This window comes from Calidris pugnax, unplaced genomic scaffold, assembly GCF_001431845.1.
Source record: "Calidris pugnax isolate Ruff unplaced genomic scaffold, ASM143184v1 scaffold164, whole genome shotgun sequence".
Classification (NCBI taxonomy): Eukaryota; Metazoa; Chordata; class Aves; order Charadriiformes; family Scolopacidae; genus Calidris; species Calidris pugnax.
The window spans coordinates 2,178,113-2,192,496 of record NW_015090895.1 but is presented as its reverse complement, the minus strand read 5'-3'; the positions used below and the strand labels follow the sequence as shown (position 1 = coordinate 2,192,496).

Sequence of the window (14,384 nt, the reverse complement as noted above, 5' to 3'; positions counted from 1 at the left end):
GTGTCTGGAAGACATTAAAGAAATAATTCACTGATTTCAGACTATCATCAGGTCTGGATATATTTATTACAAATGAGTTGCACTGTAGTCATTTTACAGCCACCACTGGGACCTGTGAAAAAATTCATTATGAAATATGTTCGTTGCAAACATGGATCTTTGTTTATCTTATGCTTACATGTGAACTCTGACTTTATCATAATAGGACAAGAAAGAGAAAGATTATTTGAATCCAAACAATTTAGATGTTATAACGTTTCGTTTTATTTCTTCTAGCACATCAAACCTGAAGTCACTTTGAGGTTCTCACATGACTTCTCCAAGTACTCTACCCTCTTCACACTAGACTATTGATTCATGTGCATCAGCACTTCTATGGAAAGCCTGCTGTCTGACATTGTCAGACTCTGTTGCTTCTTCTCAGGCGCTACATTTGCAAGGCAATATTTCATTAACATACAGGCTGCAAAATTAGTATCAGTTGCTTTTTTCCTCCAGTTCCCTCCACAGTCACCAACTACCAGCTATTTCATAATGAAATAATGAACTATTTGGGTCAAATATCTTAACCATATGTTCTATAATGGACTATAATGTGACTATTGAAAGACAGCCATAACAAACAGGGATAATACCTCTTAACTACCATCACTGTTTAAAACAATTTCATGTAAAACCCCTTGCCACAGTGCAAATAGATAAAATGTACAGGCCTCATCAATATAATCCACTCAAAAATTGTTTAGAGACATGATTAGAGAAACAGAGGGATTTCTTTATCTCTTCAAGACTTTAGAGACTGAAAAAACAAGCAAAACAAAATTAAGTCAGAACAAGACTTTCCAACAAGAGAATATTGATAGCTTGCCTTCAAGATTCTATAGCCTAACACATTTATTCTTCAATTTCTTCTTCACTTGTTTATCCACCCTGCAACTTATGCTGTCCCCTCTTTTTGATTTTTCTTCTAAAAGGATAGGCACAAAAATTTTTGATGTTCAAAACCAGCGAGTTAAGTCCTAAAATAAGCTAGACACTTTTTTAAGGTCCAGTAATTCCCCTTATTGTTATTATTTATTTGGTCTTTTTATATTTAAAACTTTGCATTTCAGTCATGTAGCATACATGATTAATTTTCACATTAATTTTTTTACAATGTCTTCTCATTAACAATGAGTACTTTTCCCCCCTAAAAAGTGCAAAACAAAACCACACAGAGAAATCTGGAGCCATGTGTATGAGATGAGAGATATCTTGTAAGTTTCCCCAGTTCTTGGATTTTTTTATGTTTCACTGCTTTCAAGATTTTTTCTTGAACAATAATATTATCATTAAAAGTTGGGTTTTTTTTTTAAAAAAACCAAACAAATAAACAAAAGAAAACCCAAAACACACCACACCGGGAAATCTTTTACTAGTGCTTTTGACAAAGAGCCAGAATTTCAGTAAAATTATTTGCTGGACTGCAAAAAAAGGAAAAAAAAAAAAAAAAAGGAATCTGTTAGATATACTGGAAATTTTAAATGAAAAAGATAAAATTTATTTCACTACAGTCCACTTAATTTTCATTTATACTTTTACTACTGTTTTCCCCCTCAATGATTTTGTTTTGACTGTAACAACTTTCCAAATGTCTGCATGATTTGCATCTAAACTTTCTTGAAATATTTCTCCTCAAAGGTAAGAAAAAAAGCCTCCAACGTCTTTCTCTTTGTTTTTAATTTTTTCACCATGCCATTTTCTTACATTTATTGAATTTTCCACAGCACTCATGAACAACTCCTTGATAAATACTAAACACCCCAGCCTGAAGACTTTTAACAAAGATGTTTCTCTTTTCTTCCTATATCAGATAAAGAGGAAGTCACTGGCTTTTTGTGATTTGATCAAAATAGAGGAGAACCTTGAAGAGAAGAGAGAGAGGGGCAAATGCTTCCACCTTTCCAATCTTCTCTGTGCTGGGGACCACACAATCTCTTCTTCATTTTTGGTAATATTGTGTGCCTTTTTCTGACTTATGAAGGAAGAGGAAAGTAGAGAGAAGAAAGAAACGGAACAAGGACATTGAAAGAACTTCTGAATGCTGCTAGGACTGCTTTAGATCAATCTTGGTTTGGGGGAAATAGTCTAATAACTGTGGGAAGCAAGGGGGATTTGTAAGGTCCTGGTTGGATTGGTCCGGGAGGGGTTCGCATGATTCCAAGTGTTCTCACATCCAGTTTCTCACAGGATTGAATTGTTCCAAACATAGTACCTCCTTCCCATCTTTACTTGTTCTGCCACAGTGGCACCAGAAAGTTGTAGACAGGTTCTCTTCTCTCCCTCTACTGCATTTGTAACCTTTGTGGGTAACGGCATGCACACCCTTTTCAGATTCAACCTTTCCGTAAACATCATTCAAGACTTCACCACAGGTCATCTAATATTTGATGCTTCTTGGAGTCTGAGTAAAGAATCTCAGCTGCTCCTTTTTTTCCCCTTTTCTAAAGGAGCTTTTGTAATATTTATTTGTGCAGAAACCTTGGAAATGTTAATCTAATTACTAAGAAAAAGACTTGTTAGTTGAACTGATGGCTTTTAAGTCAGTTTGATGAATTTTGTGAGCCTCAACCACTATTTTAGATTTGCGTTTCAGAAGAATTTAGATTATAAATTAATTCAATGACATTACATTCTTACATTATAGACTCTTCTGTACTGAGTACAGACATATGTCCCTTAACTTTCACATCAGCCATTGCATTTTAATATATGTGATATAAATATACAAATTAAGTTAGTTTAGTTTGGGATTCCTTTTAGGACATTTTAGTTCTGTTATCCACTCACATTAATATACCTGTGTGATATGTCTAAACTCCCACTGTAGCTCTAAGTCTGGCTGATGGGGCCTAGCAAATGATTTAGCTAAAAAGCCACAAAAAGCTCATTTTATTTACCTAAGAGCAGGTGTGTAGTGGCATGTGGCATGACCAAATGTATACCACATTCACCCTCCCCCAGATCCAGTGCTGTATGTGTCATTCCCTTGCAAATGTCTTGGGAATCCTCCTACTGCCTCTAAAATAGTATTAGACACCTATCCCTATGTAACTGTATCAAGTCTTGGGTATATTTTAACATCAGCTATATTGCTCTCTGGCCTGAGAACAATGGGAATTAAAGAAGGAAAAAAATCACATGCAGTTGTTTAACATCTAGATGCTTAAACTAAATTTGATGCCTGTAGGCTGTTTATATACAGAGAGGTAAGCATTTGCAGGACAGATACAATTTGAAGGACAAAAAAAATAATATTTTAAGTAAGATGTTAAGAGCAAACTTAAATGATGGTATAAAAGGTCAGAGGCCCATATTATTAATGGCTGATAGGTCATTTCTTCCATACTGTTACATGGCTTTTGGTCCTTTTTAAGATGGAGGAAGTTAGCGGAGTGTAAAACGGAAAAAATACTCCCTAGTCTTTAACAAAAGAGAAACTGTGATTCTACAAACAATGCATATTAATGCAACCTAAGTACGGACTTTTCCCTCTTAAATTGCAGCTGCAAAACCAAACATCACAGTCATACTTTATTATTATACTGAAATAAAATATGAAGTGTTACTTCTTTTGGTCAGAAATAGTATTTTACATGTGACAAGAAGAACCTTGACAATCAAAGGGCAAATTACATTGGTTTGTTAAAAGTACTCTTTAGGGAAAACCCAACCTCTAATAAAATAGTGGAAACAATAATTAAATTAAGCTCTTACATTGCTGTGTTTCAGCAAATATCCAAACGAAAGAGTTAGTAGTAAAAGAAACTTGGTATCACATAGAAGGCTTTTCTTAAAATAATCCTCTCCTCAAGTATTGTCTGCCATTCCTTTGAGTTCAGGGCTGTAAAAATGGGATATTAACAATGCCTTCTGCCAAGACAAATACACCAATTTCTTCTTTTCTAACATCATCGTCTTTCCCCTCTTCTGCGTAAATACTTATTTTCCCCTCAGTACAAATTAATATGTCCTTTAATGAAGTCTTACCTAAAACAATTCGCTGAACTCTTTTAGTTCTCAAACTTGCTTACATTTAGTCTAGCAAGATGCCTCCCTTTGACCACTGTAAAGATCATATTGCTCCTTTATCTACTAACCACCATGCTTTTCTTGATTGCTTTTCAGTGTCAAGTTCTCACGGAGCCAAGCAAATAGCAAACACACCCTGGAATTTAGCACTATGCATAGCTTAACAATCAACTAGCTTAACAATGAGAAGGGGTACCCTCTGTTCATCTGTTTATTTCTTCATATTAGGCATTCATTTTGTCATAATGCACATGAAAGGTATTTATCATGAAAAATAAAGATGCTAACGTCAAACAGCTGACCTCCTGTAGTGTCAGAAGGACAGGGGGAATGGAGAATGAGTAGAGTTCAATCACCTGACTTCCAACAAACATTAACTTCAAGAAAATCCCAGAAATCATTATTTCTAGGAACTAGCAACTGCTTCTTCCATATGTACAGGACACTTAATGTAAGCTCCAGCAACCCAACCTGTATAATTTTCTAGTGTGAAGGCTTTTTCTACTAACCAAGGCATCCCTAAGTCACAGTGAAAAATTTCATGGATTTCTTTTTTCATATGAAAAGGAGATGGATCAAACGTTGATCACCATAAGAGACAGGTTAGAAAAAGCTCAGATAAGCTTACAAAAAGAGTATAGGAATACTGAAGGCACAGACAATTGCCTCCCTACTCTCTACAAACCAAATCAACACAAAGGAAGGGTCCAAAGGAAGTCCATCTCCTACGCACAATAAATGTTCTCCTGAACTTGCACACCACTTGAAGAGGCTGTCAGAGTTGTTGACACTTGCAGACAGTGGTGCAGACATCTCCATCCTTATTTTTTTTTTCTGTTTTCTGTCCCCTCAGCCATATGGCTATGAATACCTGTTTGCTAAAAGCTTACAAAACTGCTTTCTTTGTGTGGGCCAATGCTCTAAACCAGGACCTCTGGGCTTCACTCAAACGCATTCCAATTAACGCAAATCATGAAAATTTGCAAATCTGCATTCCAAACTACTTTAGAGTAATTTTAAAGCTGTTTCTAGTGCTCTTTTTTTCTCTTAATTACCACTGTGATGATACTTACTTAAAGGAATTAATAGAATAGCAGGCTCTTCTGAGACTTATATCTGTGTATTGCTAGCACATTTGGTCTTCTTTTAAGAAAGCCTATTTCTCTCGTCCATTCTCAGATTTCTTTTTTTACTAACACAATTAAATGTAACCAGGGATCCCATGCAGATCTAGGGAACACCAAGTTTCTGAACTTGTAAGATAAATTGCTGTAAGGCTTATTTTTCAGATATTTTATCTTTTTTTGTTGTTTTTTACTTTCATTCATATTTAACATCAAGTTGTTATCTGGACACTTACTCTTTCCTTAAGATAATCATTGGTAAAAACCGTATAAAGAAATAAAAAAAATTATAAGTACATATGGCCAGGGAAAAGGTTTTTCCTACAGTAAGACAGACTTTAAAAATGTTTAGTACAATGAAATAGTAATTCCCATTTGTAAACATGCTTTACATTATTGAAGATGATGAAGACATGCTGCTTGCACAAGGTTTATGAAAAATTAATTGTACTTCTTTTTTGCTCACCATTTCCTTCTGTAAAGCAAAGATTTCCTTATACATTCTGTATTCAGGATTTCTGACAACGCATTAAACAATTGTGCGCATACACAGTATGACTGTGCAATACATGCTTTTCAGGAACCAACAGAATGAGATATATTGAAACAGATATTCTTAAAATGAATAGAATAATACTTCATAATACCTGAAAAAACAATGGTAATTCAATGAGTTACTGCAGAGGGTTGTTAGGCTCCATGGCCTTTTTGGAAACAAACACACTAAGGGAATTTTTTATAAAAATAAATTACATATGTTGCTATTTTAAACTTCATGTTTATTATCTCATGTTTATTTCACAAAATAAGTGCATGCTGATAATAGCATATCATTCATATAACTGCAATTATTTTAACTAGCTGTACCTAAACAAAGTTAATAGTCACATTTGTTAAGCTGTAATTGACACAATCTGTCAAAACTAGATCTATTAAACTACAGAAAACCAATATTTTTATATTTGAACATGATCAGCACAGGAACACATCCTACCTAACAGAAGAAATTTATACTATCTTAAATTAAAATCAATTTTCATATGATGAAGATAAAGGACTATTTTTCATAAATTCAGAATAATCTCTGGTTTCCATTCACGCCCAGGAAAAGAAAAATATTTTATATTCCCCTACACTACAATGTTTTTCAAAGATAATTTGAAGCAGCCTGAGTTTAAAATTTTATAGAGAAAATTAATGTTATTTTATTTAAATGTGTATATATACGTGTATATTAAAAAAAAAAAAAAATCCTGCTGCAAAGTTGAGTAGAGATATTTAAGATTCAGCTAAATAGCAAAGATGTAAGATCACCTTAAAAAATTAGTTGGAAACACTGTTATATTTGAAGCCTCTACCTTCAGATATGCAAGGCCATAGCAAGAGTAATAAAGCTTAATACAAGACTAGGCAATAATCTGACTCTTCTTTCTTTCTTTCTTTCTTTCTTTCTTTCTTTCTTTCTTTCTTTCTTCTTTCTTTCTTTCTTTCTTTCTTTCTTTCTTTCTTTCTTTCTTTCTTTCTTTCTTTCTTTCTTTCTTTCTTTCTTTCTTTCTTTCTTTCTTTCTTTCTTTCTTTCTTTCTTTCTTTCTTTCTTTCTTTCTTTCTTTCTTTCTTTCTTTCTTTCTTTCTTTCTTTCTTTCTTTCTTTCTTTCTTTCTTTCTTTCTTTCTTTCTTTCTTTCTTTCTTTCTTTCTTTCTTTCTTTCTTTCTTTCTTTCTTTCTCTCTTTCTTTCTCTCTTTCTTTCTCTCTTTCTTTCTCTCTTTCTTTCTCTCTTTCTTTCTCTCTTTCTTTCTCTCTTTCTTTCTCTCTTTCTTTCTCTCTTTCTTTCTCTCTTTCTCTCTTTCTCTCTTTCTTTCTCTCTTTCTCTCTTTCTCTCTTTCTTTCTCTCTTTCTCTCTTTCTCTCTTTCTTTCTCTCTTTCTCTCTTTCTCTCTTTCTCTCTTTCTCTCTTTCTTTCTCTCTTTCTTTCTCTCTTTCTCTCTTTCTCTCTCTCTCTCTTTCTCTCTTTCTTTCTCTCTGTAGTAAAACCAGAAAATTCTATATGCTTCACTGTATTTGCTCTTTGTCTAAAATGCCAGATTGTGACTAATAGAAATGGTTGAAGACTCTCAAGCAGATGCTCAGGTTTGTTACTGACTGAGGCTGCAAATAGATTTGGACCATCTCCACAGTTGCTGTTATTCCCTGTTTGATCCTGGCAATCATCTGAATTTGAAACTTCAAAGCTGAGTGTCACTGGATGAACCATAGGCAGCATTATTATGGCTCATAAGTACCTAATGAATTTATTTTAAGAGTGTTAAAGTTGAAGAAGGTTTTTCATCTGTAATATGTGTTAGAATCATAGAATCAGAATCAAATAATCATAGAATGGCTTGGATTGGAAGGGACCTTGAAGGTCATATAATTCCACACCCCCGCCTGCCATGGGCAGGGACACCTCACACTAGACCAGATTGCTCAAAGCCCCATTCAGCCTGGTCTTGAACACCTCCAGGGATGGGGCATCCACAACTCCTCTGGGCAACTTGTTCCAGTGTCTTACAACTCACAGTAAAGAATTTCTTCCTAATATCTAATCTAAATCTCCCCTCTTTCAGTTTAAAACCATTACCCCTCGTCCTATCGCTACACTCCCTGAAAAAGAGTCCCTCCCCATGTTTCCTGTAGGCCACTTTCAGGTACTGGAAGAGTGCTATGAGGTCTCCCTGGAGCCTTCTTTTCTCCAGACTGAACAACCCCTGACTCTCTCAGCCTGTCCTCATAGGAGAGGTGCTCCAGCCCTCTCAGCATTGGAATTGCCCTCCTCTGGAATGGCTCCAACAGGTCCTTGTGTTTCTTACATTGGGTGCCCCAGAGGTGGATGCAGTACTCCAATTGGCGTAGAGGAGCAGAATTACTTCTCTTGATCTGCTGGCCACACTTGTTTTGATGCAGCCTGGGGCGTGATTGGCTTTCTGGGCTGCCAGTGCACATTGCAGGCTCATGTTGAGTTTATCATCCACCAGCACCCCCAAGTCCTTTTCCTCAGGGCTGCTCTCAATCCATTCTCCGCCCAACCTGTATTTGTACTTGGGACTGCCCTGACCCATGTGTAGGATCTTTCACTTGGCATTATTTAAACTTCTATTGATACCTATTTTTGTCTGGATCTTATGCTTACTTTATAGTCACTCTCATGTTTCTGAACAAGACTTGGTTGCCTGTATGCATTTTTCCCCACTAAACATGACAGCTTTTCAAAGCAATGAAAGTTTGTAAACATCCAAACACATTAAGTCTGCACAAAGACTCAACTTTAAAAAAGTTAATGGAATACCACCACTATCATTATGAAGGACAAATGGAGGACAAAGGAAGATGTTATAAGTCCAAACTGATTTCCACAAGGGAAAATACACTAGCTCTAAATCTAGGGGAATAAAGTTAGTAAGAACAGATGCCTGAATTGCCACATCTGTTGTATGTGGTGATAGAGATGATTCCTAAACTCTATTTAACTGACATGCCAATGCAAGACTCTGGCTGAATCTATCACAAAAACCTATTTCATCTTTTGCAATACAACACATTGTAGCACTTCAGCATAAATACCAGTCCAGCCTTCCTCTCACGCCCCAATGACCTGAGCTGATGTTAGGTTGGGCCATTATTGGAGATACTGTAATAGAAGTCTCCAGGCAGGGAAGGAAAAATGAAAACACAAAGGAAATGTCAATTTGACAGGAACAATATTTCAGCTTTATCGTAACATTAAAGGAGGTAGAAAGTTTGTCAGAAACTAATTCTTACTTACTCTATGCCACGTGCTTATACATACATAATTTCTGGGAGTTTGAGTTGAGCATAGTAACCCTTTTGCAGCTTGCCTGGTTATATTTACTGCCCATATATGATAAGCCACAAGCAATCATGTGATGTGATGTCCACTGAAAGGTATAAGATATCTTCTACTTCCTTAAAACTGAAGCACACAGAAGTTGCAGCAGAATGATCCAGTTCCATATCTGAAACAAACTACATTATTTTTTTCCCTAAAAGCAGGGTATAAGCTCATACATTTTCTACCAATCATCTCATAGTCCCTGTACTGACTGTAGTAACCTGAAAGCTATTTCTAGCTGTCTGTCTCCTCTTCTGCAGCTACGGGTGTGCCACAGTGCCTTGATAATAAGGCTCAGTCTTGATTTTCTCAATTCCTCCCTGACAGCCAGCTTCTCATAGGAAGAAAAGCAGGGATAAGAAATTAAAAGTAAGAGCATTGTGAACACTAGTCAATAAAGATGAAGGTTGTCTCTTTGCTTCTAAAGGAAAAAGAGACAGTCCACTACTATCCCTTGGTTACTTTCACTGAAAATGTGAATATTTTTACTCAGTGAAACCCCTTCTTTCTACTGTAATGTAGTTACTGTAGAAATTAGTTTGGTCCACTAACTACCCTTTTAATATTGTTCATTTAGTGCCATACAGTCTGTTCCAGCATGTTGTTCTCTACACACTCCCTGCAACAGATACATTTCTCTTCCTTACTGTTGGCATATGTACCAAAGGCACAGAATTGTGAAGAAGGGAAATTCTGAGTAAAGAAAATAGTAAGTACTGCACTGTTCCACCCCTTCAAGTAATTTTGAAATAAAAACTAGGCAGAACCATTTATTCAAAGCACAGTTTTCCTTTTGCCCATTTGCCCTTTACTGCCTGCCTTCATTACTTCACGGGTACATCTCTTCTCCTTCCTCTCCTACTCAAGTTATTGCAGACATCACACTGAACATAAGTTTGCTACTAGGTAATTTTAAGCCTCTGAGTTCTCAATTCAGTCTTCAAATCTAAAATAGTTTATAATATCATTCCGAAGGCGTTTAAAACCCCCATTAAAATAAACAAAAACTTCAAATCTGTAAGAAAAAAATCCCATCCCTGCAACTTTTAGTTTGTTCCGTGAAAGAAATTACAGCTCTTGTTCACAAATCCTTCTCCAGATTCTTTGGTATATTCTACCAGTATCCAAGTATAAACTGACAGCAGGGCTCAGCATTCTCATTTCAGTGATGAGACCAAAGAGCTGTAAAGAGCAGTAGACAGCTATTTGATGGGATAGGTTTTTCTAGATATTTCTGTAGCAATAAATTTGGAAGTACAGAGAGAGTACATAATTTTGCCATATGGCGTCAGTTCAGCCTCACTTTTTTTTTTTTTGCATCAGATAATCACTTTATAGTGTAGGAATCTGAAGGAATGAGGGGAAAAAAGGGAGCCATTATATTGTTGAGTAATTAATTTTATTTATTTCAGAATAAAATATCAAATGCATGTTTATCTCTGGAAAATAAAGTATTAAGGTTTAAACTCGATTCTAAATAGGCACTCAAAATTATTTCAATATAACCTTTGACTGTATGCACAAAACATGTATAAAAGATGATCTTGATCATGCATTTGAAGTCTAATCTGAATCTGAAAACTAAAATCTAAATCAAAATCTGAAACACTGATATAACAAGCAGAGGCTTCTTAGTAACTAACCTTTAACCAATACTTGCTTATTCTAGTGGATCTCCTCAAGGTGAAAGGCTTTGCAATTGTTCATAAGAATATTCAGGATCACAAGCTAATTAGTAATGTATTTTTAAAAATCTATTGTCAATCTACAATGTATAAGCACTGACAGCTGGCAATCAAGCATGTGCTAAGAAAGCAGTATGTAGCTTAAAGCAGACTAGAAAATGCCCTTACCTAACTCCCAAGTAAAAAGAAAACCATGTAGAAAAAGCATTGATACAAGTTGACATGATAAATATATTTTAAAGTATGGCTAATTATCTTAATTCAGCATTTATCTATACTTGCTGTAAAGTGCAATATCAGTATTTAAATTTTTCTTTATCTAAACAGAGGGGATTAATTATGGTATTTAAAATAAAACTATGGAATAATTGAAATAAGTGTTGCCATTTTCATGGCTACTGTTACACACTTATCTGAAAAAATATTAATCTATACATAACTAACTACTTTCCTTAAGTAGCATAAAGTGCAGGTTTGTGTGTTTTTCTTCTAAAGAAAACCATCATCAGAAGAACCATGTTGAAAGTGCTATTGAACAAATGATGTGATACAAAATGTCTCACAGGTTATGTGAAGAGCTCAAAGAACAAATGTTTTTAAAACACATAATCTAGTAAAAATCTCCTTTGCCACACATAACCCATGTGGACAGCAAGCCCCAGGAAAAACAAAAAAGAAAAAAAAAGAAAAAATGAAGAAAAAAGTGGTAGACATTAAACATTTCCAAGTATAAAACAGTTTTCTTATTTTCCTTGCAACATCAAAATAGCTTCATAGCGTGTTCCTAGCAGCAACACTGAGCAGCAACACCGTTTTTATAGATATGCAGACACAGAGGGACACTACTTCATCCGTTCAACTAACTGCAATAACCAATTGTTTTAAACTGTTAAAGAGTCAGTAGCAACTCTTCTTTGTATTTTTTATGTACAAATTCTAACTTGCATAATTTCATATCTAGTGAAAATCTAGTCAAAATGCCTTGATCTTTTTTGACTGCAAAGGGCTGGAAACAAAACCTCAGTGCCCTTGATCTTTTTTGACTGCAAAGGGCTGGAAACAAAACCTCAGTGCAAAACCCTTTTAAAGATGCAGTAAGACATCACCAAGACAACACCTGCTTTGGAAAACAGAAGGAAGAATCTAGTTCAAGTTATGGTGATGAAGCTTGATGCATCAGAAGGTTAAATACCTTTGGAAAGTATCTTGCACTCAGTCCCTATTATTGGATTAAGCCAGATGTGACTATACAGGATATATGCCTGCAAAAATGCTGAAATTTCAGCTTCCATTTTCCTTGATGCCACTACTTTACATCAAATAACAATTTTTTTACAGAAAAAAGTGAATTAAATTAAACCATTACACAAAATCCATATAAAATTAAATCTGGATGAGAAAAAGAAACTTTTTACTCTAGGATAGTTATTTGGAAGTGTTAAATTAGAATCAGAAGCAGGAGTACATGACTTATGCATCCAGTCCCACCCATTTTGCTATAAATTACATAAACTTTTACCAAAAAAAATTAAAATGTTCAAGATACTCCATAGTAATTTCTACTTAAGCATGAAACTCTTCAGGGAAGGGAGTACCAGGAGAAGAAGAAGAAAGAGCACACTCAGAAAACATGTTTCTTTGGCACAAAAGTCTCAGTATTAAGAGCCATGTTTCATATCTCGTTAATTAAAATATAGTATATTAAAATACAGTACCTTATAACACATGCATAGAGCCCGCTGTCTTGTACCACTGTTGGTCGGAACCAAATGGAGTCTTCTTCTTTGCTCATTCTAGTTCCATCAAAAGCTATAGGTTCCTCAAAATCTCCAGGTCCAGAGCTTTTGTACCACATCAAACTAAGTCCAGCACTTTGGGCTAGCGAGTAATTAGCTCTAATATATCCATAAAAGAGTGCACATTTTATACGAACGGGTTCTCCCACTAGAACTTGATATTTCTTGTAATCCACAGACCAGTCAGTGCATCCATCAGCTAAAAGAGAAGAGAAAATGGCAAGAGATTATCAAAGGCTTCAGAGACCCCTATTCAAACAGTAGCACTTACTGTGGGAAAGCATTGCATTTGAGAAAAGGTCCATTGAGAGAGCAGTACTCTTCTGAACCCCGAAAAATTAACTGCATTTTCACACCATTAACATCATGTACTTGTCTATGCAGAACACAGTTATTGCGAGATTTTTGTGTTAAATGTTGGTATTTTCTGAGATAACTGAGCAATTGCTTTCTTTTCCTTTTGTGGAACTCCAGCATGACCAGTTATAAAACACTGGAGTGAAATTGGTGCAACACAGAGGCCATGTGCTACACAAGGTGTCACAACCTGTGAATTCCATTAATCAAATACCTGCAGGGTAACCATATAAATGAAAGAAGGTATTAGTCTCAGAAAACATTAGGACAAGGAACTCCAGCCTGAAACAGAAAGTGTGAAAGTTCAAGTTAGCTTTGAAGGAGGAGAAGAGACTCTCTTAATAGTAGGAGCAAAAAGAGCAAAATGTGCAAAAAGACAATGCCGGGAAAACTATTGCCAGTATTTATACTGGATTATTCAAGAACAAATTCAACAGATCTTACTTGGAATTCCCAACTTTCTAGAAGTACATTACAAATTAATTGATTAATGTTTGTTTTTTTTTTCCTATATTAGCAATAATTCTAGAAAATTTTGATATTCTTCACCTCTTGAATAACATTGGCCAGTACCAATTCTGTCCCACAATAACTGTTCATCAGAAGGCAATACTAGATTTGTTTGACTTTCAAAAAAAACCAACAAACCACACACACAAAAAATCCAACTTCCCCCTCCATTGTTTTTAGTTAAGAATACCAAAACAACAACAGGTATAGGGATATAATGGTTTCCTTAAAAAAGCTTATGGGTTTTTTGTTAAGGAAATTCAGCCACGGAAATTCACTATTAGGTTCATTCACTTAAAAACTCGATGTCCAACCTCAGCTAGTTGATCAGGCCCTCACTCCACTGAATAGAAAGCAATCAATATATCCAAAGAACAACTTCTCTCATCTTAAAATGAATGTCTATGACTCATGCAATTTGCCACTTCTCTTTGTTAACTTTAAAAGAGCTTGGACAGCTAGCTACCTTAGAAAATCAACTTTCACACAGCTAAAGTTGAATGCCTCACCCTAAAGTTGGTTGAATACTGGCTTTAATGGAGAATTCAAGCTACTGCACAAGGTAAAGCAGTATTAGCACTTTAAAGATAGACAATGCTTTGGAGAATAGCATGCCAGTTAGTGACATTTGGATAATACCCCAACAGTTATTCTACATATTAAATAAGGAAGACACAAACACTGCCACACATTACTAAAATACGGAGGAAAAAACCTCCAAAACTTTAGAATCAATTTGCATTGTGAACAGAATTCACACAGAGAAATATTTGATGTGTCTTTGGATTGTCTCTGCCTGTTTACTTTTAAGACCAGGGACAATAATATGCCCCTGTTCCGATTTTTCCTACCCAACAGTCCATAAAAATTAGTTATCATTACAATTAAGACATAGATATACTCTTGCAGAAACTGAAGTGAACAGAGACAAGGCTACACTATCAGCTTCCTCCACT

General features: G+C 35.4%; 1 protein-coding gene across 2 annotated transcripts in view; it reads right to left on the bottom strand.

Annotated features, from left to right (window-relative positions):
• IL1RAPL1 (interleukin 1 receptor accessory protein-like 1) overlaps positions 1 to 14,384 on the bottom strand; it is a 762,019-nt gene that overhangs the window by 333,307 nt on the left and 414,328 nt on the right. For both annotated transcript variants that reach the window (XM_014948366.1, XM_014948367.1), the window contains exon 3: positions 12,481 to 12,760. In XM_014948366.1, the coding sequence (XP_014803852.1) occupies positions 12,481 to 12,760 (280 nt within the window). The remainder of the gene's footprint in view (positions 1 to 12,480; positions 12,761 to 14,384) is intronic.